Raw genomic sequence first — 25,869 nt, forward strand, 5'->3', positions numbered from 1 at the left:
AAAATTGACGTTTCGGGCAAAAGCCCTTCATCAGTTACCTCGTTGATTTTACTTAATGGTAAGGTCCTAGGGAGTGTTGCTGAACAAACAGACCTTGGAGTGCAGGTTCATAGCTCCTTGAAAGTGGAGTCGCAAGTAGGTAGTGAAGAAGGCGTTTGGTATGCTTCCCTTTATCTGTCAGAGTATTGAGTACAGGAGTTGGGAGGTCATATTTTGGCAAACAGGCCATTAGTTAGGCCACTGCTGGAATATTGTGTGCCATTCTGATCTCCTTCCTATCGGAAAGCTGTTGTGAAACTTGAGAGTGTTCAGAATAGATTTATAAGGATGTTGCCAGGGTTGGGGGAGTTGAGCTGTAGGGAGAGACTGAATAGGCTGGGGCTGTTTTCCCGTGAGTATCAGAGGCTGAGGGGTGACCTTATAGAGGTTTATAAAATCATGAGGGGCATGGATAGGATAAATAGACAAAATCTTTTCCCAGGGGTGGGGGAGTCCAGAACTAGAGGGCATAGGTTTAGGGTGAGAGGGGAAAGATATAAAAGAGACCTAAGGGGCAACTTTTTAACGTAGAGGGTGGTACGTGTATGGAATGAGCTGCCAGAGGGAGTGGTGAAGGCTAGTACAATTGCAACATTTAAAAGACACTTGGATGGGTATATGAATAGGAAGGGTTTGGAGGGATATGGGCCAGGTGCTGGCAGGTGGGACTAGATTGGGTTGGGAAATCTTCTCAGCATGGACACATTGCTGCGAAGGATCTATTTCCATGCTGTACATCTCTATGACTCTATATAGTAATTTTACAGGGAGGATCATTCTGATAAGGCAACATACATATCGATTGGGTGACCATTACAATCAGTGGGTGTCAATAGTAAAGATTAAGCCATTTACTGTTACACAGTGAATGTTCTCAACATTAACTGGCTTCACATAATGAATGCTTCTCACCTTGTTAAACTGACTTTGCATACTATATCATTCCAGTATTGCCAAATGGCTCTACATAATGTTTTCCACCTTGTTAACCCATTACCCTTGCCTCCAGCACCCCATTGTTAACTGTAAGTTCTTATCTGATCTGAGTCATGCTGAGCTGAGACTCTTGTTTCCCAAAATCTCAAAACTTAACTCTTTCCCTACCTGTTCATACCCTATACACATTGTCAAGTTGATTTGGTGTATTTGGATTTTCAGAAAGCTTTGATAAATCTTGTCATAGTCATAGAGTCATAGAGATGTTCAGTACGGAAAAAGGCCCTTCGGTCCAACCCATCCATGCCGACCAGACATCCCAACCAAATCTAGTCCCACTGCCTGCACCTGGCCCATATCCCTCCAAACCCTTCCTATTCATATACCTATCCAAATGCCTTTTAAATGTTGCAATTGTACCAGCCTCCATCACCTCTCTGGCAGCTCATTCCATACACATACCACCCTCTGCATGAAAAAGCTGCCCCTTAGGAGGGAGAGCAGAACTGCACACAATATTCCAAAAGTGGCCAAACCAAAGAATTAAACTCCAAATGCCACTTCTCAGCCCATTGGCCCATTTGATCACGATCCTGTTGTAACCTGAGGTAACCTTCTTCGCTCTCCACTGCGCTTCCAATTTTGGTGTCATCTGCAACCTTGCTAACTATACATCTTATGCTCACATCCAAATCATTTATATAAATGATGAAAAGTAGTGGACCCAGCACCGATCCTTGTGGCACTCCACTGTCACAGGCCTCCAGTCTGAAAAACAACCCTCCACCACCACCCTCTGTCTTTGAGCCAGTTCTCTATCCAAATGGCTAGTTCTCCATGTATTCCATGAGATCTAACCTTGCTAACCAGCCTCCCTCTGGGAACCTTGTCGAACGCCTTACTGAAGTTCACATAGATCACATCCACTGCTCTGCCCTCACCAATCCTCTTTGTTACTGCTTCAAAAAACTCAATCAAGTTTGTAAAACATGATTTCCCAAGCACAAAGCCATGTTGACTATCCCTAATCAGGTCTTGCCTTTCCAAATACAGGTACATCCTGTCCCTCGGGGTTCCCACCAACAACTTGCCCATTACCGACGTCAGGCTCACTGGTCTATAGTTCCCTGGCTTGTCCTTACCACCCTTCTTAAACAGTGGCATCAACCTCCAGTCTTCGGCCACCTCACCTGTGACTATCGATGATGCAAATATCTCAGCAAGAGGCCCAGCAATCGCTTCCCTGCCTTCCCACAGAGTTCTAGGGTACACCTGATCATGTCCTGGGGATTTATCCACCTGCATGCGTTTCAAGACATCCAGCACTTTATTCTCTGTAATATGGACATTTTTCAAGATGTCACCATCTATTTCCCTACATTCTATATCTTCCATGTTCTTTTCCACAGTAAATACTGATGCAAAATACTCATTTAGTATCTCCCCCATTTTCTGCTGCTCCACACAAAGGCCTCCTTGCTGATCTTTGAGGGGCTCTATTCTCCCTCTAGTTAGCCTTTTGTCCTTCATGTATTTGTAAAAACCCTTTGGATTCTCCTTAATTCTATTTGCCAAAGCTATCTCATGACCCCTTTTTGCTCTCCTGATTTCACTCTTAAGTATATTCCTACTGCCTTAATACTCTTCTAAGGATTCACTCGATCTATCCTGTCTATACTTTACATATGCTTCCTTCTTTTTCTTAACCAAACCCTGCAGTCTTCACTTTCTCCTAATTATCTGCCAAACCCTTGTATAAGAGGTTATTGTGTAAAATCAAAGCCAATAGAATTGGTGATAATATGGGCATGGATTCAGAATTGGTTAGCAGGCAGAAAACTGTATGTGAATAAATTGGTCATTTTCAATGTAGAAAGTGGAATATGCAGGGATATCAACAGTTCACAAAATGTTTCAATGATTTGGATAAGAGAATCAAGTGTAATATTTCAAAGCTTGCTGATGGTACAAAGTTAGGTGGTGAGGTGGATGTAAAATGACTTCAGGGTGATGAAGGGCTTGTGCCTGAAAAATCGATTCTCCTCCTCGGATGCTTGCCTGACTGGCTATGCTTTTCCAATGCTACACTCTCGACTCTGGGTCGGCAGCATCTGCAGTCCTTACCTTCTCCTAATTATCTGGTGGGTACAGTATAACGTGGATAAATGTAAAGTTAACCACTTTGGTAGAAAAAACAGAATGGCAGAGTATTATTTAAATGGTATTAGATTGGGAAGAGTTGATGTACAAACAAACTTGAGTGTTCTGGTACACCAGTCATTGAAAGCAAACATTTGGCTGCAGCAAGCAGTTGGGAAGGCAAGTGGTTTGTTGGCCATCATTGCAAGAGGGTTTGAGTACAGTAGCAAATAAGTATTATTGCAGCTGTACAGGACCTTGGTGAGATCACATCTGGAGTATTGCATGCAGTTTAGACTCTGTATTAGAAAAGATGTACTTGCCATAAAGAAGTAGTAGTGAAGATTCACCAGACTGATTTCTGGGATGGCTGGTTTATCTTATGAGAGATTGGGTTGACTGAGTCTGTAGTCACTTGAATTAGAAGAATGAGAGGGGACTTCATTAAAATGTATACAATTCTGACATGGCTGGACAGACTGGCTGCAAGGATAATGTTTTATCTGGATAATGTTTTATCTGCGGAGTATAGAACAAGGAGTGTGACAGTTTCAGGATATGTGGCAGGTCATTTCGGACTGAGATGAGAAAGGTCTTCATACAATGGGTGATGAATCTGTGAAATTTTCTACCACAGAAGGGCTAATGGAGGTGAAGTCACTGACTATTTTTAAGGAAGAAGCTAAAGGTGTCAGGGATATGGGGAGAATGTGGGAATTTCATGTTCAGAAAGAGAATCAGACATGATTATGTTTGATAGCAGAGTGAGCTCAATGGGCAAAATGGCTTAATTCTGCTCCTACATTTGATGTTTCTAATTAGCACCCATTCCTAGTTGCAGCAATAGTGCTTTATTTCAGTGAGGTGTTTTTACAGTTTGATATTGGGAAATCCATAAGGAACCTTTCGAAGGAAGTTTACAGTCAACCATCTTGGTGTTGTAGTGGAATTCTAGACTAGATAAAGATGACAGGTTCTCTTCTGTAAAGGGCATGAATGAACCAGTTGAGTTTTAATGACAACCCTATAGTTTTTGTCACTTTACTGAATTTTTAATTCCAAATAACCTTCAGGACTTGAGAATACAAATATAAGCTGATTCTTAATAGATTGAATGGCCATCTGTGTCATAACAAATCTGTGACTCCAGCATAGTGCTGAGCTTGGTTAGACTGCACCTGGAGTACATTTGTGCAATTTTGGCATCCTTACCTCATGAAGTATACCATTGTCACAGAGGGAGTGCAAAGAAGGTTCACCAGACTTGTTGCCTGGATGTCAGGGCTGTCCTTCGAAGAGAGATTGGGCAGACTAAGGCCTGTGTCCTCTAGAGTTTTGAAAATGAGAAATGATCTCCTTGAAATCTGCTTAAAAACAGAGACAGGGTAGGTGCAGGGGTTTATAGAACCAGGGGACACAATTTAAAGTAAGTGGGACGTCACTCAGAACTGAAATGAGGAGAATTTTGTTTACTCAGATGGTTGTGAATTTTTGGGATTCTCTAACCCAGTCAGCTGTGAAAACCCAGTCACTGAACATGTTCAAGGTGGAAATTGATAGTCATAGAGTTGTCCAGTATAGAAACAGACCCTTCAGTCCAACTCATCTGCACCAACCAGATAGCCTAAACTGGTCTAGTTCCATTTGCCGGTATTTGGCTCATATCCCTCTCAACTCTTCCTATTCATGTATTTTCAACTACTAGAGGCATGAAGCATTATGCAGAGATATATTTCCCTCCCCACCCCTATCTGCTTTCCGTAAAGACCGTTCCCTTCGCGACTACCTTGTCAGGTCCCCCCCGCCCCCAACAACCCACCCTCCCCTCCCGGCACCTTCATCTGCCATTGCAGGAATTCCAAAACCTGTGCCCACATCTCCCCCTTCACCTCTGTTCAAGGCCTTCCACATCTATCACAGTTTCACCTGCACTTCCACATGTCATTTACTGTATCGGTTGCACCCGACGCAGTCTTCTCTACAATGGGGAGACAGCACGCTTACCTGCAGAGCGCTTCAGAGGACATCTCCAGGAAATCTGCATCAACCAACCCCACCGCCCTATGGCTGAACACTTCAACCCCCCCCCTCCCACTCCGCTGAGGACATGCAGGTCCTGGGCCCCCTCCATCACCACTCCCTTACTACCTGACGCCTGGAGGAAGAACAGCTCATCTTCCGCCTTGGGACCCTCCAACCCCAAGGCATCAATGTGGATTTCACCAGTTTCCTCATTTTCCCTCCCCCCACCTTATCCCACTTCCAATCTTCCAGCTCAGCACCACCCTCATGACCTGTCCCACCTGTCCATCTTCCTTCCCACCTATACACTTCACCCTCCTCTCCGATCTATCACCTTTACCCTCACTTCCATCCACTTCCACTCTCAGCTACCTTCCCCCTAGCCCACCCCCCTCCTATTTATTTCTCGACTTCTGAGGCTCCCAGCCTCATTCCTGATAAAGGGCTTTTCCTGCTCTTCAGATGCTGCCTGACCTACTGTGCTTTTCCAGCATGAAAAGCATTATGAAGCTAGAAATCTCACAACACCAGGTTATAATCCAACAGGTTTAATTGGAAGCACACTAGCTTTCGGAGCGACGCTCCTTCATCAGGCATCGCTCAGAAAGCTAGTGTGCTTCCAATTAAACCTGTTGGACTATAACCTGGTGTTGTGTGATTTTTAACTTTGTACACCCCAGTCCAACACCGGCATCTCCAAATCATTATGAAGCTAGTGTGGGTAAAAATCGTTGAAGTGTTCAATCAGCTATGATCATATTAAATGGCAGAATATGCTTGATAGGCTGAACAGTGTTCCTCTAAAACAACAGAAGGTATGATTGCCATATTTGCTGATGAGACAAAAGCAGATAGGAAAGTTAGTTTTGAAGAGGGCTTGGAAGGCTACAGAAAGAGAGGGAAGGAGGTTAAGTGAGTGGGCAAGGATCTAGCAAATGTAATTAATGTGGGAAAATGCCATTTTGTCAAGAAGAATAAAGTAGTATCATATTGTGAAAGGTTAAAGAACTCTGATGCGGAGGAATCTGGTACCCTAGTACATGATTTGCAAAAGGCTGGAATAAACAACAATTAATTAGGAAAGCTAATGGAATATTATTATCTATTTCTAGGGGAACTCAGATGTAGGGAGGCTATGCTACAGTTATACAGGGCACTGGATAGACTGCATTTGGAGTATTTAACAAAGTAGGAGAAGGTGAGGACTGCAGATGCTGGAGATCAGAGTCGAGAGTATTAGAACATAAAAACTAGGAGCAGAAATGGGCCATTCAGTATATCATGGCTGATCCTCTTTCTAAATACCATAATCCTGCTTTTTCCTATATCTCTTGATGCCTTTAAAAGCTTAAAAAAAATCTTTTTTGAAAATACTCCATGACACAGCCTCCACAGCCAATGTAGCAAATTCCACAGTATGCCCAGCAATTTCTCAACTGAAAGACAGCAATTGAGACACTGCAGCATTCCCTCAGTACTGGCAATGGAAACAACAGGCTGTTGCTCAAGTCTGTGAAACTCCTATCTTATGACTCAGACATAGGTGTTACTTCTGAGCAATGGCTAATGCATTTGTGTGCAATGTCATAGTACCATCATTCCACAATGATGTTCACCTAAAGCTTTTCTGTGAAGCTACAAAAATATAGATTAACTTGATCAACCTGTTAAACTAGTCTTGCTGGTTGGTTGTAGAATCCCATTCGCCAAAGGCAAAATAATCAAAACTGTTGCACTTCTTAAGTTTGCGGGAACAACTCAGATGCCACCTTAAAAATAAAACAACTTATAAAATTGCTCATTTTGCACAAAGTTTTTGCTGGTTTTCAATTTTTTTTACTATTTTTATACAGTACCGCAAAAGGTTTCATGACTACCCATGTTTCTTGATGACATCACATGAATCACCACTTTCACAATCTATTGTCAACATTTACAATGAAAACTCCCTATGTAAACACTTATAATGGAAAAAACCCATTAAGCAAGTGTTGACATTTGAACACAATCTGAACAAGTTGGTTAAGAAATATCTACAAAATGACTGCCTCATGCGCCTGGCAGGCTGTAGTTAGGCCTTCTACAACACTGACTGCTTAGATCACAGAACCTACATCTGCCTGCCATTTACTTCAATCTATTATTTTATTCCTTTTTAATATTTAAAAATAAAACAAACATTGTTTTTGCCCCAAACTGTCCCATGCTCCCTGTCTTCCTCAGAAATACTTTACATAGAACCACAGGAGTGTTATGTACAATAGGAGGCCTTTCAGCCTATCGTTCTGCACCAGCTGTCCAAATCAACAACATGACTTTGTGCCATTCTCCTGCCTTTTACCCGTACCTTTGCACATTGCATCTATTCACATAATCATCCACTATTTTCACAATGGAATCAGCCTAGAACTCTTTCTGAAACCCCTTATTATTTCACCTTTAGTGTTGGACTCGAAATGTTTTTCTCCCCAGGTGCTCCCCAGCTGCTGAGTGTGTCCAGTTCTTTCTGATTATTAGTGCTGCAGCTGCAATTGCAATGAATCTTCTGTATATTGCGACAGGATATTTAAATTACTTATTTGAAGCCAGTTTACTAAGAAGGTTGTGTTCTGTCTGTGTATGTATAGGACCATAAATGTTATTTAGCATACACAATGATGTGGAGTAGATCTGAAACTAGAAACTGTATTGATCTGTACTGTAAATTTTCAATTCCCATCTATACATGAACATAAACCAGACAAACAAATGAATTCATTGCTGGAGCAAGCCTTTTTTTTGTTAAATAAATTATTTACCATGGTTTAACAATATTGTCCGTTTGGTGACACTGACATGCACTTGCTTTAAGTACTGATTACAGAATGAACATAGTACTGAGTTGTTCTGTATGTTTTAGATGATGCTCAGGGCTGAGATTATGAGCTTGCTGAAACTGCTTTAAGTGAGGAGTCTGTAAAATGGTAGTACATCACCTGGGGGAAGAGATGAGGAACTTGTGAATCTTGTTCACCTGTTTTGGCTGGGGAGCTTACAATCCCAATGGCCTCAATATTGACTTCACCAGTTTCAAACTCCCTCCATCCCTAGCCTTATCCCATGTCCAGTTCTCCCCTTCCTCCTCACTTCCCTAACCTTACCTAACCAGTCTATCCACCTATCCACTTGACCCCTCCCACTGACCAATCACAATAACCCCCTACCTGTATCCACCTATTACCATCCCTTTCCTCACCCTCCCTCTGTAGTCTGTTCTGCTATAACGCAGTAGTTGCATTCTCGTGTGACCTCGTGTTATAGAACATCACATGATAGAAATAATGGTGCCTGTGGGAAAAACAGTTAGGGACAAACCACCGAAAATATCAGTAAAAACTGAAACAATGATAGTTAGCCTAACACAAACGATTGCATGGTCTAAGTAAATGTTCAAGTCATACGTTTTAATAAAATAATACAATAAATGTAACACTTTAAGGGGGTTCTGAGTTTGCTGAGTTACAGTGCTGTATTAAGATGGGGCTGAGGATCATCATCAGCATCATTACTTTCAGGTGCAGTTCTGGGTGCAGGGTTATGACAAACGAAAATATTTAGTCCAGAAATGGATGGCTGTGGTTCATTGTCCTCAGACTGTTTCTTGGGGGTTGGCTCAAAAATGTTATCCATTTTTGCTGCTTTGCAATCTTTCTTCTTTCATGAAGAAGCTGTTCACAGGGTGCCAGCTAAGGCTTTATGCCATGAATGTTATTCCTGCTGCTTTCTGCAATGTAGTCATTGTCTTCTAAGAGCTGCAAGCGCTTCTCAACTTCTCTCAGGATGGAAGTCAAAAGAGAAATGAAATGTTCTCATGGCGCTGCATCCTGGACTTCATTGTCTTCATTTCAAGCTTCAGTTTCCCCCGCAGCAACAAACTACTGTAGATCAGCTATGGAGAATTCTTCACAATGGGACTCGAGCAGCTCCTCGATCTCCTCTGTCTCCACTTCTTCAAATCCTACTTGCTTGGCAAGAATGATACAATGTATTTTTGATTGCTGGAAGTGCCTCTGATGGTTCAATACTTTTAAAATCATGAAGATAATCAGGGAGAAGCTTCTGCCAAACTGCATGCAAGCAGTCCTTACTGACATCATTTCAGGCCTCCAAATGAGTAAAGAGCATTCTTAATAGTAAAACTCTTCCAAAATTAAAGAACTCTGTCCTCATTATTCTCCTCAGTTGCTGCAATCAGCTTCTTGAATGTGCATCTTAAATTATAAGATTTAAAAGCTATTTTACCCTGGTCCATGGATTGAATGAGAGAGTTTTTGTGTGCAAAGGTAGAAATAGCACTTTGATGTTTTCAGAAAGCTCACCAATGGTGGGAGGAGGGCTTGGTGCATCCTCTAGAATGAGGAGAATCTTGAAATCCAACTTTTTTTTCTTCTGCATAATTTCTAAAAACATCTTCATATATCAATAATAAGGTCAGAAAACATTTGCCTTGTTGTCCAAATTCTTTTGCATGATCTGAAGTAAACATCTAGGTTGGAATTATGGTGACCTTTCAAGGCTTGCTGGTTGGCAGAGTGGTACCCCAACATAGGCCTAAGCTTTAAGTCTCCATTATCTTTGGCATCCAGCAACCTAGTCATACGATCCTTTACGACCTTAAATCCTGGAGCTTGTGCTTCATTCTTCGAAATGTAGGGTCTGGATTGCATTTGCTTCCAGTATAAACCTTTCGTGTCCAAATTGAAGATTTGTTCTAAGATATAGCCTTCTTCCTCAATCAATTTTTTTCACCGGGGAGGAAATGACAGCATAAGCTCCTTGTCTGCACTGGCAGGTTTGCCACATAACCTACGTTCGGAAAGGCATAGCGGCTCTTAAATCCAGAAAACCAGGCACTACTAGCACTGAAGGCAGGCACACCTGCAGGATTTTCAGCTTTTTTCCTTAGATCCTTATAAATTAATAAGCCTTCATGTTTTGTGGTGAAAAAGGTGGTTTTTCGATTGATCTTCTATCCACACACTTAGAGGCCGTTCCATCTCCTCAAGTTCCTTTATTCGTGATCTCGCGGACTTGCCAGCACATGATAGAAACAATGGTGCCTGTGGAAAAAACAGTTAGGGACAAACTACCGAAAATATCAGTAAAAACTGAAACAATGATAGTTAGCCTAACACAAACGATTGCATGGTCTAAGTAAATGTTCAAGTCATACGTTTTAATAAAATAATACAATAAATGTAACACTTTAAGGAGGTTAATGCAGCTTGCTTTAATTCTTTCTGCATTGTCTCTAATGGTGTGTAGCGTAGACTCCTTTATTCCTGTTGCACGAACAATATCACATTCTCTTTCATTACACTGAAAATGCTTTATTACATCTAGCTTCTGTTCAAGTGTTACTGCCTTTCTTTTATAGTCGCCACCTGCAGTGTTTTCACCTGGATGCTTCCTGTCGACATTCTTGGGAGATCAGGGAAAAAAATGACCGAAAATCAGAGTATAGCACTGTACCTTTCACGAAGCACTTCACCATAAAGAGTGCAAGCTGACTGACCATGTGATGTAAACACAGCATCCAGTCTTCTGTGCACTGCGACACCTAGTACTGGGGAAGGAATTGCATAACAACCAACCTGAATTTGTGTTTTTTAAAAACTGTTCTCCAATTCAACAATTGCATTACAGCCAAATTGGGTTGACGAAACGCATGTTATAGGAGAATGACCTGTATCGTACCTTGGTCAGACCACATCTGGAGAATGTGCAGTTTATTATACCATAGCTTCCTCACTCCTGACAGCCTTTGTTATTCTTTATTTTTGGCACATGCATTAATTTCCCAAACATCATAGTATTTAAAGATAACACTTTAAGTTAGCAAAAAATGTTTCTTCTTAAAGTAACTGACTTTATGTAGACACCAAAGCCAGCATCCTAAAACGTACTGGCAAGGCCATACCTTTGTTGTATGTGCACAAAGCTGGAAGGTTTTAACAAGGTAGATGCTAACTTTTTTACTGTACCTCGGATCTCAATCTCGGGTGTAAATTTAAAACCTGATGCAATTTTCATGGTACATTTTGCTCATATGTTAGCTCTTCAATATATGTAGCCTTAAGATAGAAATTCCACATTCATTTCCAAGTATTTAATTGCCTTAGGTTTTCCTGGCTCCTAGCTAGTTGAGTATACCTTTGTTGAGAGGTATAAAACTCTTTGCAGTTTCCGGCCACTCCCTCCATTGTGGGCCATTAGGTCGAGTTATCCTCCCCCTTCCCTGTTGCAGCCTCTTTCTTCACTCCATTTTTTGTCTTCTGTCAGTGTCTTTTATTCTTCATGTCATCCTCTTTCCTTCAATTACCTTTGCAATATATCCTTCTCCCTTACACCCTTGCAGCCTGCCCTCCTTCCTTTATCTCTTTCAGCCTCTTTCTCCCCAATCAATTCAACAACCCCGCCTCCTCCCATTTCCTTTGGACCCTCATGTCTCTCCAAACAGAGGCCCCAACCGCTGACCTGGCAGGTATACTCTTGTATCTTGAGCTCTGAGACATGGTCTCAGCATGAGAGGCTAATTGTTTTATACACAGATGAGGATAAATTTCTATACTTAGAATTCTCCACTCCAAAGATCGTATATGCTCAAGTGTTGAGTATATTGAAGGCTGAGTTAGATACATTTTTAATTTCTCAGAATGATATGAGGAGCAGATAAGCCATGTTAATATGAAATGGTGGTGCAAGCTTGAGGAGCCAGATGGTTTTCTGACCCTATTTCTGAAGCTTTTACGAGCACCTGGAAATAATTTTAGTGTGGAACTGATGTTCAAATTGAGTGTTTTAGATGCTTGCACAATGTAATACTGCTACCTTTACAGTCCCCTCACTGTTCATGATTTTATTTTGTAGGATGAGTGGAACTCTATAGATCCAGATAAGAGAAAGAATGGTCAGAACAATAAAGCAGAAGGACAAGCACAGAATATGGAGACATTACCACCTGGTACGTAAAAGTAGCTGAAACTCTACAACAATATGATGGTGAAAACCTGGTGTGGAGGAGACATGCATTTTGCCTGTGTTGACTTTTTTAATAAATAAATCTTGGAGAGGGTTCCATGGAGTGAGTTTTCGGGATGAACACAAAGGCTTCTCCAAAATGTTAGTTATTAATTGACTTGGGTTCACAGGAGTTTCCTAGGATAGCGTCATAGGCCAAACCATTTTCAGCAACCATCAATGATCTTCAACCATAAAATCAGAAATGGAGTTGTTGGCTGACCATTGCATAGTAGTCAGCACCATTTGTGGCTCCTGAAAAAGTTACAGTAATGTGTTGCTGTGTGTAACACCATTGATCAAAAGTTTAAGTGGATTCAACGTGCAAATACTGACACTATAAGAGCAGTTCAGAGACTGTGGCAAATAAATCATCTTCATACATCACCTACCCTCAACACAGCTTGTCTGTAATTCCCAATTCATCAATAATGAATGTGATGGAATGCTGTCCACTTGCCTGGATGAGTACAGCTCCAACAACACTCAAAACGCTCAACATCACCTAGGTCAAAGTAATCCCCTTGTTTGACACCCTATCCACCACCTTCAGTATACTCCGTCCACATATAGTGGGAGCAGTGCGAACCATTTGGAAAGTGTATTGCAGCAACTCATTAAACCTCCTTTGACAATGCCTTCCATACCTGTGACTTGCACCTGGACATTCCCCTTCAAACTACACACCATAATAGCTGTTCCTTTACTTGATCCAAAGGCCTGAGCACTCTTCCTAAAAGCAATGTGTCCTTATATGCACTACATGGATTGCAACAATTGAAGAAGGTGACTTACCAGCACTCAGTCAAGTCCTAGACTGCATTTATTTTACCATATTTGCAGAGGTGTTTTAAAGCCTCCTTAACAAGCAAACTCACATTTGCCTGAATGCAATTGATGTTTGGATATAATGGTTATGACTATCTTTGATGGACAGATGGTATGCTCCACACATTTGACTGTGGTCAGTTTGAGCTCAAGTAACAGTAATTGAATAGTTTAGATTGTTTGCAGAACAGATTACGATTTGAATACTATGGTTTGAGTACATATTTAAAGATTGTATTCAGAAAATAGTGACCATGACATCCAAGGGATATGGTGATGGAGCAGGAAATTGGTATTGAGGTAGATGATCAGCCATGATCTAATTGAATGGCGAATAATCTTGACAGACTGAATGACGTTCTCCTAAGCCTGTGTTCTTAAAATGGATGGAATTTTTGTTTGTATGTTTTGGGTAGATTAATGCGTCATTTTTCTATTTTATGTAAATATTCATTAATTGTTAATATTTCATATTACTCCAGTTCACACTGGAGTGCATTAGTCAATGCACTTGTCACATAATATCTCTTTGTGATTGCAAAGTTATTTTCTCGCCTTGTTCTCCTTCCATTTATTTTGTCCTTTCTGAATGATTTGGTCCTTGGTGTTTTAACCCCCCAAGTGATTGGTCTCTGTTGTTCTCATTGTAGTGCCTTTATCATGTGTTTCCCACTCTGTGTCATTTTTTTTTCATGTTCTCTTGCTGTAAATTGTAAGATTAATAGTTTTTTTTTCTTTTGTTTTTACCCTTTTTTATCCCTACTTTTTTAAAATTCAGACAATTACATTTTAGGTAAATCTTAAATGTAGTATGGCAGGTTTGTGAAATACTTAATTCCTTTGAGAGAATTTTATCTCTATTAAATGGAATTTGATACTGGCAAGTATTTCATCCCTCCCCACTCTCCAAAGCAAAATGAGAATTGTATGATACAAAAACTCTTAGTGATATTCAGGAAATCCACAAGTCATCCAATTTCACAAATGCTCAACTAAAATATGGAAACACTATTAACTGTTAGACAAAGAACAGTGAATCCAAAGAAAAGACAAATATTGATCTCCTGTAAATGGAACAATTGCAGGAAATCTGTTGCGAAACTGAAGCTTGTACTTTACTTGTGCGCAGATTGGATCAGTAATTACGAATGTTTCATTGATCATTACCTCCTTCAGTTCTCCTTGGCAAATTGGCCTTTTATTGTTTGCTGACAATTAAAGAAACTAAACCAGGAGTTCTATTTACGGGAATCCGTAATGAAGTGCTTACAATCTAGGGTGACAAATAGCACTTGTCACTGAGAGCTTTTGTGTAGCGGTTACTTCCAGTTTATCTGAGACAAAGTTTGCAAACTGGGGCCTTACTTTTGAATTTTCCTAAACAAAATTACATATTTAATTGCAATAAATTAATCAAATAATAATTGACATCTGTTACTGGGTAGTACACTGGAAATAAAACCCCACTATTCCTGGAGTCTACACAGAAGTTAATGCATTTTATTAAAGTATGCAAAATTCCCCAACATACCTGTCTTTTAAAACCTAGGTTAGCACAAAGTACTAACCAGGTTTCTATATGTTACAAGAGTTATGATTTACAGGTATTACAAATAAATAGATCCTGAGCAACTTTTCCCATGTCCTTACCCCACGTCCCACATGCCCATATATAGCATCATCATAGTGATTGCACCTTTCCTATTCCTGAGTTCTACCTGTATGCCTTGCTTGCATGAGCCCCCAACATGTCCTGATTTAGTACAGCTGTGACATTTTCCTTAATCAGGAATGCAACTGTCCAAATCCTCTTGCGTCCCTCTCTATTTTGCCTGAAGCATCTCAAGACTGGAACATTGAGATGTCAGTCCTGTACTTTTCTCAACCAAGGTTCTGCAATGGTTACAATATCGTAGTTCCATGTACTAATCCAGGCTGTAAACTCATCTGCCTTAAGCATTATACTCCATGCATTGAAATAAATACACATCAGATTGCCCGTTCTGCTGTGTTCATTAACCTAGTCCTGCCTATACTTGCATCTAAAAAAGGGGAGATGTTAAGTAGGTTGTATGATTCTAGCGTTGGGAAGGGCTTACTTCACCGATTGAGCAGAAGTTATCCACCTAGTGGATTCACCTAGTAATGGGTAAAATGTTGGAAGTTCACTGGCGAGTGTTCAAAAAAGAATTCAATGCACTACAGAACAAAAAAATGTGACTGTTAGAGCTGCTCCTTTTTTCGAGGATTTTTAGGTGATGAAGGTGACTTCCTCGAATTCCAGGAGCAGCAATTCCTGTTTTATAAATTGTTTTGGAAACATGGTGCCACTATTTAAGAAAGGTGGTAAGGAAAAGCCAGGGAATTGTAGACTGGTGAGGCTAACATTGGCGGTGGAGAAAGTGAGGTCTGCAGATGCTGGAGATCAGAGCTGAAAATGTGTTGCTGGAAAAGCGCAGCAGGTCAGGCAGCATCCAGGGAACAGGAGAATCGACGTTTCGGGCATAAGCCCTTCTTCCTGAAGAAGGGCTTATGCCCGAAACGTCAATTCTCCTGTTCCCTGGATGCTGCCTGACCTGCGCTTTTGCAGCAACACATTTTTAACATTGGCAAGTTGTTGGAGGGAATCCTGAGGAATAGAATTTACAGGCATTTGGAAAGGCAAGGACTGATTAGGGATAGTCAACATGGCTTTGTGTGTGGGAAATCATGTCTTATGAACTTGATTGAGTCTTTTGAAGATGTAACAAAGAGGATTGATGAGGCCAGAGCACGAGACATGATCTAAGTGGACTTCAGCAAGGCGTTTTACAAGGTTCCTCATTGGTAGATGGGTTAGCAAGGTTCGATCTCGTGGAATACAAGGATAACTAGCCATTTGGATAGAGAACTGGCTTGAAGGTGGAAGACAGAGGGTGGTGGTGGAGGGTTGCTGTTCAGACTGAAGACCTGAGACCAGTGGTGTGCCACAAGGATCAGTGCTGTGTCCACTACTTTTTGTCATTTATATTAATGATTTGAATGTGAACATAGGACATATAGTTAATAAGTTTGCAGGTGACACCAAAATTGGAGGTGTAGTGAACAGCGAAGAAGGTTACCTCAGTGTACAATATGATCTTGATCAAATGGGCCAATGGGCTGAGGAGTGGCAAATGGAGTTTAATTTAGATAAATGTGAGGTACTACATTTTAGAAAGGCAAATCAGGGCAGGACTTATACATTTAATGATAAGGTCCTGGCTAGTGTTGCTGAACAAAGAGATCGTGGAGTCCACGTTCATAGTTTAGATTAGATTAGATTGGATTCCCTACAGTGTGGAAACAGACCCTTCGGCCCAACCAGTCCGCACCGACCCTCCGCAGAGTAGCCCACCCAGACCCATTTCCCTCTGACTAATATACCTAGCACTATGGGTAATTTAGCATGGCCAATTCACCTAACCTGCACATCTTTGGAGTGTGGGAGGAAACCAAAGCACCTGGAGGAAACCCACGCAGACATTGGGAGAATGAGCAAACTCCAACCAGGCAGTCACCTGAGGTTGGAATCGAACCTGGGACCTTGGTGCTGTGAGCCAGCAGTGCTAACCACTGAGCCACTGTGCCGGTCCTTCCTTGAAACTGGAATGGCAGGTAGATATGATAGTGAAGAAGGCATTTGGTATTTTTTTTGGACAGAGCATTGAATATAGGAGTTGGGAGGTCATGTGCCTGTATAGGACATTAGTTAGGCCACTTTTGGAATATTATGTGCAATTCTGGTCTCCCTCCTATCGAAAGGATGTTATGAAATTTGAAAGGGTTCAGAAAAGATTTGCAAGGATGCTGCCAGTGTTGGAGGATTTGAGCTACAGGGAGAGGCTGAATAGGCTGGGGCTGTTTTCCCTAAAGTGTCAGAGACTAAGGGGTGACCTCATAGGTTTATAAAATCATGAGGAGCATGGATAGGGTAAACAGACAAGATCTTTTCCCTGGGATGGGGGAGTCCAGAACTAGGGGGCATAGGTTTAGGTTTAGAGGGGACAAACTTCAAAGGTATATAAGGGGCAACTTTTTCACGCAGAGGGTGATGTATGTATAAAATGAGCTACCAGAGGAAGTGGTGGAGGCTGGTACTATTACAACATTTAAAAAGCATTTGGATGGATATATGAATAGGAGGGGTTTAGAGGCCAAGTGCTAGCAAATGGGACTAGATTAGGTTGGGATATCTGTTTGGCATGGATGAGTTGAACCAAAGGGTCTGTTTCTGTGCAGTACATCTCTATAACTCTATAACTCTAAACTCATAACGTTAAGGGATAAGACCTTCCCTTGCCAAAAAGCAGAATCAATCACTAAAGAAGTAAAAAGCAACATGAAGCAAGCTGAAGAATACAAAAATACAGAAAATAGCACAGAAGCATGAGAATGAGTGTGATACAATAGATATTAAATGGTGACAAAGCTAGTGGTAAAAGCTACATAAAGGACTTGTGAAAAGAAATAAATAAGAGATATTAAAATAAACACAATAGTTTTTATGATTATGTTAAGAAAAAGAGGGTTGTCAGGATAATGAAAAGTGTTAGCACTGATATTGTTAGTGAACCTAAAGAAATGGCTGATGCATTTTTACTTTACATCAGTAGTGTCAGCGGAAAAAGTGATCTGTATGTTTGACATTCCAAGGAAATTAATATTGGACAGGGACTTAGCAAAATTAACGGAAGTAAAATAACAGTAATAAAGTAGATAAAAGCATTAAAAACTGTTAAATCTCAAGGACCAGATGATTTCCATTCCAGGATTTTTAAGGAAGTAAGTGAGACCATTGAAAATGCCCTGATTATGATAATCCAAAAGTTCTCTTCATTCAGGAACTATTTCTTTAAATTAGAAAATTGTGCATGTCACTGCAGTATTTAAGAATGATGAGCAAATTGGCGTAACATCTGTTGTTGAGAAATAGCTACAAAGAATGAAGTCACTAAACAGTTTTGAGCAGTGAGGATGCATGTGTAAAGATTGCATCATACATAATTATCGCATTTAAACTTTTGAACAGATAATTAAAATAATGTACAGTATAGGGGAAAGTCTGAGAATTAATTATTTGGATGATCCATTAAACCAAAGATCCCATGGCACTATATATGAAGAAGAGCAGGGGAATTATCTCTGCTATAAAAACAGAAAATACTGGAGAAACTCAGCAAGCCTGGCAGCATCTCTGGAAGAAAAGTAGAATTAATGTTTCAAATCCAGTCACCTTCACCTCTTTATTTGGTCCTAATCATATTGCTGATTGTGGGGGCTTGTGCGCAAATTCACTGTCATGTTTCTTATGTTCTTAAATAACTACGTTTTGAAAAGTACTTCATTGGTTATAATGTACTTTGGAACATTTGGAGGCTGTGAAATGTATCAAGCAAATACAAGTCTTGTAATATTTCCTTGGTCTTCCAGAAAACATTTCATAAAGTTTCATTCACAGTGGAGATTATTAGCTTGTGAAACTGGAGGTAAATTATCAAACTAGTTAGGAACAACAGGAGACAGAGTAGACATAATGGACATGTGCTCGAATTGACAGGATGCAACTAGTGAGGTTGTGTCAGCATCTGTGTTGGTGATTGAAGCAGGACCTGTTCTTACTTATTGGTAATTATAAAATGTCCTGCAAAACAATGAAGCAAAACTGCAGTTCCAAAATGATTGAATCAGCCAACAGTGGTGGTGACTTCATTGCCTTTGTCTTTGTTAGGCACAATGCAGAAACAGACATTGGGAACATTAATTACAAGAGCTGTTTGCTGCTTAAGTGCAGCATAAGCTGATAGGCAACATTTAACCATCTGAATGTAGGACATCGTATATGACCTCACTAAAATTGGTATCTTTTACACAACAGAATTGCTTTCATGAAGTTGCTTATCATAATTTTTTATTACATGGTGCATGCAACGTGTGGATGATAGATATAAAACAAACATTAGCAAATCAGAGAAAGTCTAGGAACTTCTACATTGGGACATGATTTGTACTGTATTAAAACTTCTTTGGATGTCATTGCTATATGGATATTTATCTTACAAAAGTTTCCATGAAAACTTTTAATGGCCAATTGAATAAATTGTTGAGCGTCTGTACTGTGTTCTATGGTGGTTGGCTGCTATTGGCTATTTACCCACCCACTGATTGTGTCAGCGTGGTATCACATTTGTCTCTAGTCAGAAAGTTGAGAGTTTGAGTTGAATGTTATACTAAGATCCTGTCTGCTTTCTCAGACGGATGGGAATAGATACTATTGGAGGAAGACAAAGGGTGTTCTCCCTGCTTCCTGGGCAATATTTATTCTCAACATTCCAAGCATCATTAAAACAGATTATTTGGTTACTAACTCAATGCTATTTGTGGGAGCTTGCTGTGTACATTTTGCATTTTGCACTTTCTACATTTTAAGTGTCTACACATTAAGAAGTATATATTGACTGGAAAGCACTTTACGATGTTTTGAGATTGAGCGTTGCTACGAAAATGCAAGTCTTGAAGGATAGAAAGGGAGGCAAGAGAGGAGAGGGAGTGGCGTTTTTGATAAGGACTGAGGAAGGATATTCCCAGAAATTCATCCAGGGACGTTATTTGGGTGGAACTGAGAAATAAGAAAGGGACGATCACCTTATTGGGATTGTATTATAGACCCCCGAATAGTCGGAGGGAAATTGAGAAACAAATTTATAAGGAGATGTCAGTTATCTCTAAGAATAATAGAGTGGTTATGATAGGGGATTTTAACTTTTCAAACATAGACTGGGACTGCCATAGTGTTAAGGGTTTAGATGGAAAGGAATTTGTTAAGTGTATACAATACAAATTTCTGATTCAGTATGTGGATGTACCTATTAGAGAAGGTGCAAAATCAGACCTACTCTTGGGAAATAAGGCAGGGCAGGTGACTGAGGTGTCAGTGGGGGAGCACTTTAGGGCCGGTGACCATAATTCTATTCAATTTAAAATCGTGATGGAAAAAGATATACCGGATCTATAAGTTGAAGTTCTAAATTGGAGAAAGGCCAATTTTGACTGTATTAGGCAAGAACTTTCGAAAGCTGATTGGAAGCAGATGTTCGCAGGTAAAGGGACAGCTGGAAAATGGGAAGCCTTCAGAAATGAGATAATGAGAATCCAGATAAAGTATATTCCTGTCAGGGTGAAAGGAAAGGCTGGTAGGTATAGGGAATGCTGGATGACTAAAGAAATTGAGGTTTTGATTAAGAAAAAGAAGGAAGCATATGTCAGATACAGACAAGATAGATTGAGTGAATCCTTAGAGTATAAAGGCAGTAGGAGTATACTTGAGAGAGAAATCAGCAGGGCAAAAAGGGGCCATTAGATAGCTTTGGCAAATAGAATTAAGGAGAATCCAAAGGGTTTTTACAAACCCATTAAGGACAAAAGGGTTACTAGGGATATGGGCCAGGTGCTGGGTTGGGATATCTGGTCAGCATGGACGAGTTGGACCAAAGGGTGTGTTTCCATGCTGTACATCTCTATGACTTTCTTTAAAACTCACGGCATGAAATCGATTACATATTGTCTGTATTTTCTTATAATGCTTATGTGGTGCCAGCACTACCAGTTTTTCACCTCACAGTTAATAGTTAGCGCCCACTGTTAACCCCACATAAGGAGGAGGAGTTGTTGACAGTGAGGAAGGATGTGGCAGGTTACAGCAGGATATAGAGAAGCTGCAGAGCTGGGCAGAAAGGTGGCAAATGGAATTCAATGTAGATAAGTGTGAGGTGATTCACTTTGGGAAGAATAACAAAAAGATGGGGTACTGGGCTAATGGTCGGATACTTGGTAGTGTGGATGAGCAGAGGGATCTTGGTGTCCATGTACACAGATCTCTGAAAGTTGCCACCCAGGTAAATAGTGCGGTGAGGAAGGCATATGGCGTACTGGCTTTTATTGGTAGAGGAATTGAGTTCCGGAGTCCTGAGGTCATGATGCAGTTGTAAAGACTCTGGTGCGGCCGCATCTGGAATATTGTGTGCAGTTTTGGTCGCCATACTATAGGAAGGATGTGGAGGCACTGGAACGGGTGCAGAGGAGGTTTACCAGGATGTTGCCTGGTATGGAAGGAAGATCGTATGAGGAAAGACTGAGACACTTGGGGCTGTTTTCATTAGAGAAAAGAAGGTTTAGGGGTGACTTGATTGAGGTGTACAAGATGATTAGGGGGTTAGATAGGGTTGACAGTGTGAACCTTTTCCCGCGTATGGAGTCGGGTATTACAAGGGGGCATAGCTTTAAATTAAGGGGGGGTAGATATAGGACTGAAGTTAGGGGTAGGTTCTTCACTCAGCGAGTCGTAAGTTCATGGAATGCCCTGCCAGTAGCAGTGGTGGACTCTCCCTCTTTATGGGCATTTAAGCGGGCATTGGATAGGTATATGGAGGATAGAGGGTTAGTATAGGTTAGGTGGGCTTGGATCGGCGCAACATCGAGGGCCAAAGGGCCTGTACTTCGTTGTATTCTTCTATGTTATAGCTGAGCATACATTCAGCAACAGAATGGACACCCCCATCAGTGTGGATCACCATCTCAGGCTGTTCAGAAAAGTTGCTGTCGGATGATCCTTGATATGAAGGGATTGTCTTATAAGCAAAGGCTAAATAGGTTGGGACTCTTTTCACTAAGGTTTAGATGAACGAGAGGGAATGTCATTGAAACATGTAGGATTCTTAGGGGGCTTGACAGGTAAATGCTGAGAGGATGTTTCCCTTCATGGGAGAGTCTGGGATCTGAAAGCATAGTCTCAGAATAAAGAGATTCCGATTTAAGTCTGAAGTGAGAAAGAATTTCTTTTCTCAGAGGGTTGAGAGTCTTTCGAATTCCTTGCCACAAAGAGTTGTGGGAGCAGAGTCCTTGTGTATGTTTACAAAAACTACTTTCTAACCAACCTGTTTAGACATGTTATTGCTCACATTGACTTGAACTGGGCTTCTTCACTCAAACACTGCACCACAAGAGCTGCAAAAGGCTGACGTGGATAGATTCTCAATAAGCAGGGTAATCAAGGGCTAGGAGGAAAAAGCAAGAAAGTAGATGTGAGGAATATTGGATCAACCATTATCCTATTTAACAGCGTAACAGGCTCAAGGGCTGAGCAGCCTACTCCTGTTCCTATTTCGTAAAGTGTTATCTGCGTTTGGGTTAGTTGCTGAATTGTTTGTCTTTGCTTCATCCGTGCCTTTGTTAACTAGATTCAATTACTCTCACACACTCATGGTTAGTCTCCAACATTTCTAACCTCTAAACAGGAAGTCATCCAAAAACTCTGTGGCTGAATCAAGCCACCATTTCCCTATTACTGACTTACGCTGACCTAATTTATCATATGTTAACAGTTTACATGAATAAGCTTTAGTTGACCATTGCCGAGATAGTAAAACATGCTTTGTACTGTTGGTTAAAGTTGCTGAAGTGTTGTGGCATATCATGAAGGCCTTGGTTCTTCCTTCCAGGGTTTTGCTCAGACCACTTACTCTCTTGCGGTGGCTGTGGTTTTTATATCCTGCTGTCAGGCAGAAAGAACAAAAATGACATTGAGAAGAATGGTTTGGTTAAAGTGGGAGGAAGGAAGATGCCATGTCCACCAGAGTCATAAAGTATTTGTCCCTATTTGTATTTGTCTTTATCTTTTGGCTAACATAGAGTCATAGAGGTGCACAGCACGGAAACAGACCCTTTGGTCCAACTCATCCATGCCGACCAGATATCCCAACCCAATCTAGCCCCACCTGCCAGCACCCAGCCCATATCCCTCCAAACCCTTCCTATTCAGTTACCCAGTCTTCAGGAATTAATTTTTGACTCACCTCAGCAAGAAAATGGTGACATAACCTCATTTCACGCAAGAGATTTTCAATGAAATTTGCGACCCATTGTAGCAGGAATTGCAGCCTCAGTGGCTGTAAAGGTAACTTTGAACTTCTTTGCGTTGGTCTCCTTCAATGACAAAGCTGGCAATTGCCCTTTGCCTTGCATAGTGGTATAAATGAGCTCACTAACCCTCAGTACTCAAGCAGGGGTGGGGGATACTCTGTGTTTTCCTTTTCCAAAGAGAAGATGTGGCCTTGCTATGATAGCAGGTTTTCCAGTGGTGAAGGAGGCATTAGTTGTACATGTTTTCCTGGTGCCCACACTAATTGATTAGTTAATTTATTAATTTAATGAATTAAATGTACCACAACTGCAAAGAGTTTCATTTGCACAATAGGTTCCTTTTACGTAATATCTGGCTGATGTGCAACTGTATTTGGCACTTAATGCTTATCAATAGCCAATATCATGCCAGCATTCATTGATGCATTTATGCCAGTCTATTCTACATCAGCCTAGGAGCTATTACAAGAAACCAGAGGGCAGTTTCTGGATGATGAATGCTATCTGCTAATCACTTGCTTATGTTTCTGTTACACAACCCAAGTATACATGAAAAGCATGTATGTAATAAGGGCCATGGTTTCCAAACAAAATGCTACAAATGCAAAAAGCAAGGCCACTTATGCCAGACTCTTCTGGGGATGCCTTGCTGTATTATGTACAGATTTATTAAGTAAAAACCAAAGTGAGTCATTTGGATCCATGAGCCAGCTCCATTCTTTAACAAGGCCATGACTGATCTGTTGTGTTTTAACTTTTACATTCCCATCTACCTCCTTATAAATTTAGATTCTTGTTAGGCAAGGGAATCAATGTAACTCTGCCTTAAAAATATTCAATCAACATGTCACACAATCCTCTGAGAAAGAAAATTTCTCTTCATTTTTGCCTTAAAAGGATGACCCTAATTTTAAGATAATGTCTACTGGTTCTCAAGAGGAAACATTGAAACACTTCTGACTTGTCAAGATAATTCAAAACCTTATATTCTTCAATACTGTCAGCCCTCATCCTTCCAAACTCTGGTGAAAGCAAGATCATGCTATCCAACATAAGACAACCTGCTCAATCCAGTTATCACTCTAGTAAATCACCTTTGCATTGCATCCAACATGTTTGCGTCCTTAAATAGGAAACATGTCCAGTATTTGAGATGTGGTCTCACCAATGCCCTGTAGGACTGAAGCATAACATTCCTACTTTTACAAATGCAAAATATTGTGAATGTTGGAAACTTGAACTAAATCAGAAAATGTTGGAGAAACTAAAGAGCTGAAGAGTCATTTTGGACTTGAAACTTTAACTCTGCTTTCTCCATCCTTACTTCTATGTTGCAAACCAAACTTATGAACAACAAAAACATTCTCCCTCATTTGAATGCTGGAATCAAGTCACTGTCAAAAGAAATTGGAATAACAGAATCCCAATCAACCTATAAAACTAAGAAATCGACTGTTCAACTACCAACAAAAATGCTAGCAGTAGCCTGCACTGCAATGGTTGCAACATTCAACCATATTCTTCGCAAACGATTCATATCCATATATCTTTTGTTAACTGGTATCATTTTGAACTCTCCTCTTATTTCTAATTTGTATGCATGTGTGTTGCGTTACTAATTCTTCTTACAGTTAGAAAGTAATAAACTACTCTGTTAATTCAAGAAAGTCTGTTTAAATTCACTTTTTCTAAAATATAATTTCGTTTGGAGTCTGGGAAAAAGATAAGGGAATGGATCCATTTTTATATCATTCTTATTATGATCTTCCAAGCAAGTGGTTGAATAAAGAAGAGCTAGTTCATCCCAACTTGCCTTGGGCTTTAATGATTTAGGATATCCTTTCTGGAACCAAAACAAATTAGGGCATTTAACCCAGGGAATGGGCATAACAAGTATTCCCTTTGACAACTCATTCCTTGTTTCACTCTCCACTTGAATGTATCACAGTGCCACGGTCTGTTGCTCATCCACCCTGTAGCCCTGCCCTCATTCAAACAAGCAGAGAGAACCTTTCGCTTATGTAGAAGCTGACAATCCTGCCCTCTGGGTCCCCTAGCCTGCATCACTTGAAGTTATGCTTTCTTGTTCCTGACCACTGATCAAACCAAAGATTCTATACTAAGTGGTGTGACTGTCTTATGGTACAAAACATCCAGCTAACTTTCCCATTCTAGTCTAGGAGCATCCACATGCTGCAGCCTAGACATATTGTCTGTCTTGTCATCCTTAATGAGTTAATTATTACCATTAATTTATTTATTTGCTTTTTATGTTTAATTAGATTTGCCAAAATTTTTATACCATTTCAAATCTTAAAAGTAGAACAGACCTGATCTACTGATTCTTCAGAGCACATATAATGACTTATTATGGTCTGCTTCATTCTGCACAACCATGTTATATGTAGGCATAGTCTATCTACCATACATAATGTAAATAGCAGAAGTGAACAGATTGTGATCAGCTTGTCTGATTGCAGTACCAATGAATACAAACCCATTTTTCCTTAATTTCCCTGTGCAGCATGTCATCCCAGCATTGTCTTTACCACAGTGCTGAACTGAAAGCCACTACAAATATTGATTATAGGTAGGTTTCGAATCTTATCAAATAATTCAGTGTTCCATGTGAAAGCCCTTTGCACAATAATGTTGAGCAGTTACCATCTGCTCCAATGCTCCTAGGCAGTGCAAACCCAATGACTGCAGTGTGGCAAGAGGGGTAATTGCAAATGGCCTTACAAAATGACCAAGTTTTGGGTTCTACCTCTTTGTCATAGGCAGCAGAGTGGCTGAATGCCTGTTGGGCAAGTTCAAGGGCAGTGGCAGTGGAAGACCAATACTGTCAACTTGAGGACACAGGACAACTAGTTCAAGCTCCATAGCTGCAGTTTTAACTGTCTTTGCACT

General features: G+C 40.6%; 1 protein-coding gene and 1 pseudogene across 2 annotated transcripts in view; one reads left to right on the plus strand and one right to left on the minus strand.

Annotated features, from left to right (window-relative positions):
* Positions 1 to 25,869, plus strand: part of galnt2 (UDP-N-acetyl-alpha-D-galactosamine:polypeptide N-acetylgalactosaminyltransferase 2) — a 122,497-nt gene that overhangs the window by 10,723 nt on the left and 85,905 nt on the right. For both annotated transcript variants that reach the window (XR_006309879.2, XM_043680988.2), the window contains exon 2: positions 12,046 to 12,139. Coding sequence is in view for 1 of the 2 variants with exons in the window: in XM_043680988.2 (XP_043536923.1) it covers positions 12,046 to 12,139 (94 nt within the window). In the remaining variant the exon portion in view is untranslated. The remainder of the gene's footprint in view (positions 1 to 12,045; positions 12,140 to 25,869) is intronic.
* Positions 8,635 to 10,605, minus strand: LOC148150576 (uncharacterized; annotated as a pseudogene).

Source organism: Chiloscyllium plagiosum, unplaced genomic scaffold (genome assembly GCF_037043375.1).
Source record: "Chiloscyllium plagiosum isolate Xiang-an unplaced genomic scaffold, Cpla_swu_hap1 HiC_scaffold_3, whole genome shotgun sequence".
Classification (NCBI taxonomy): domain Eukaryota; kingdom Metazoa; phylum Chordata; class Chondrichthyes; order Orectolobiformes; family Hemiscylliidae; genus Chiloscyllium; species Chiloscyllium plagiosum.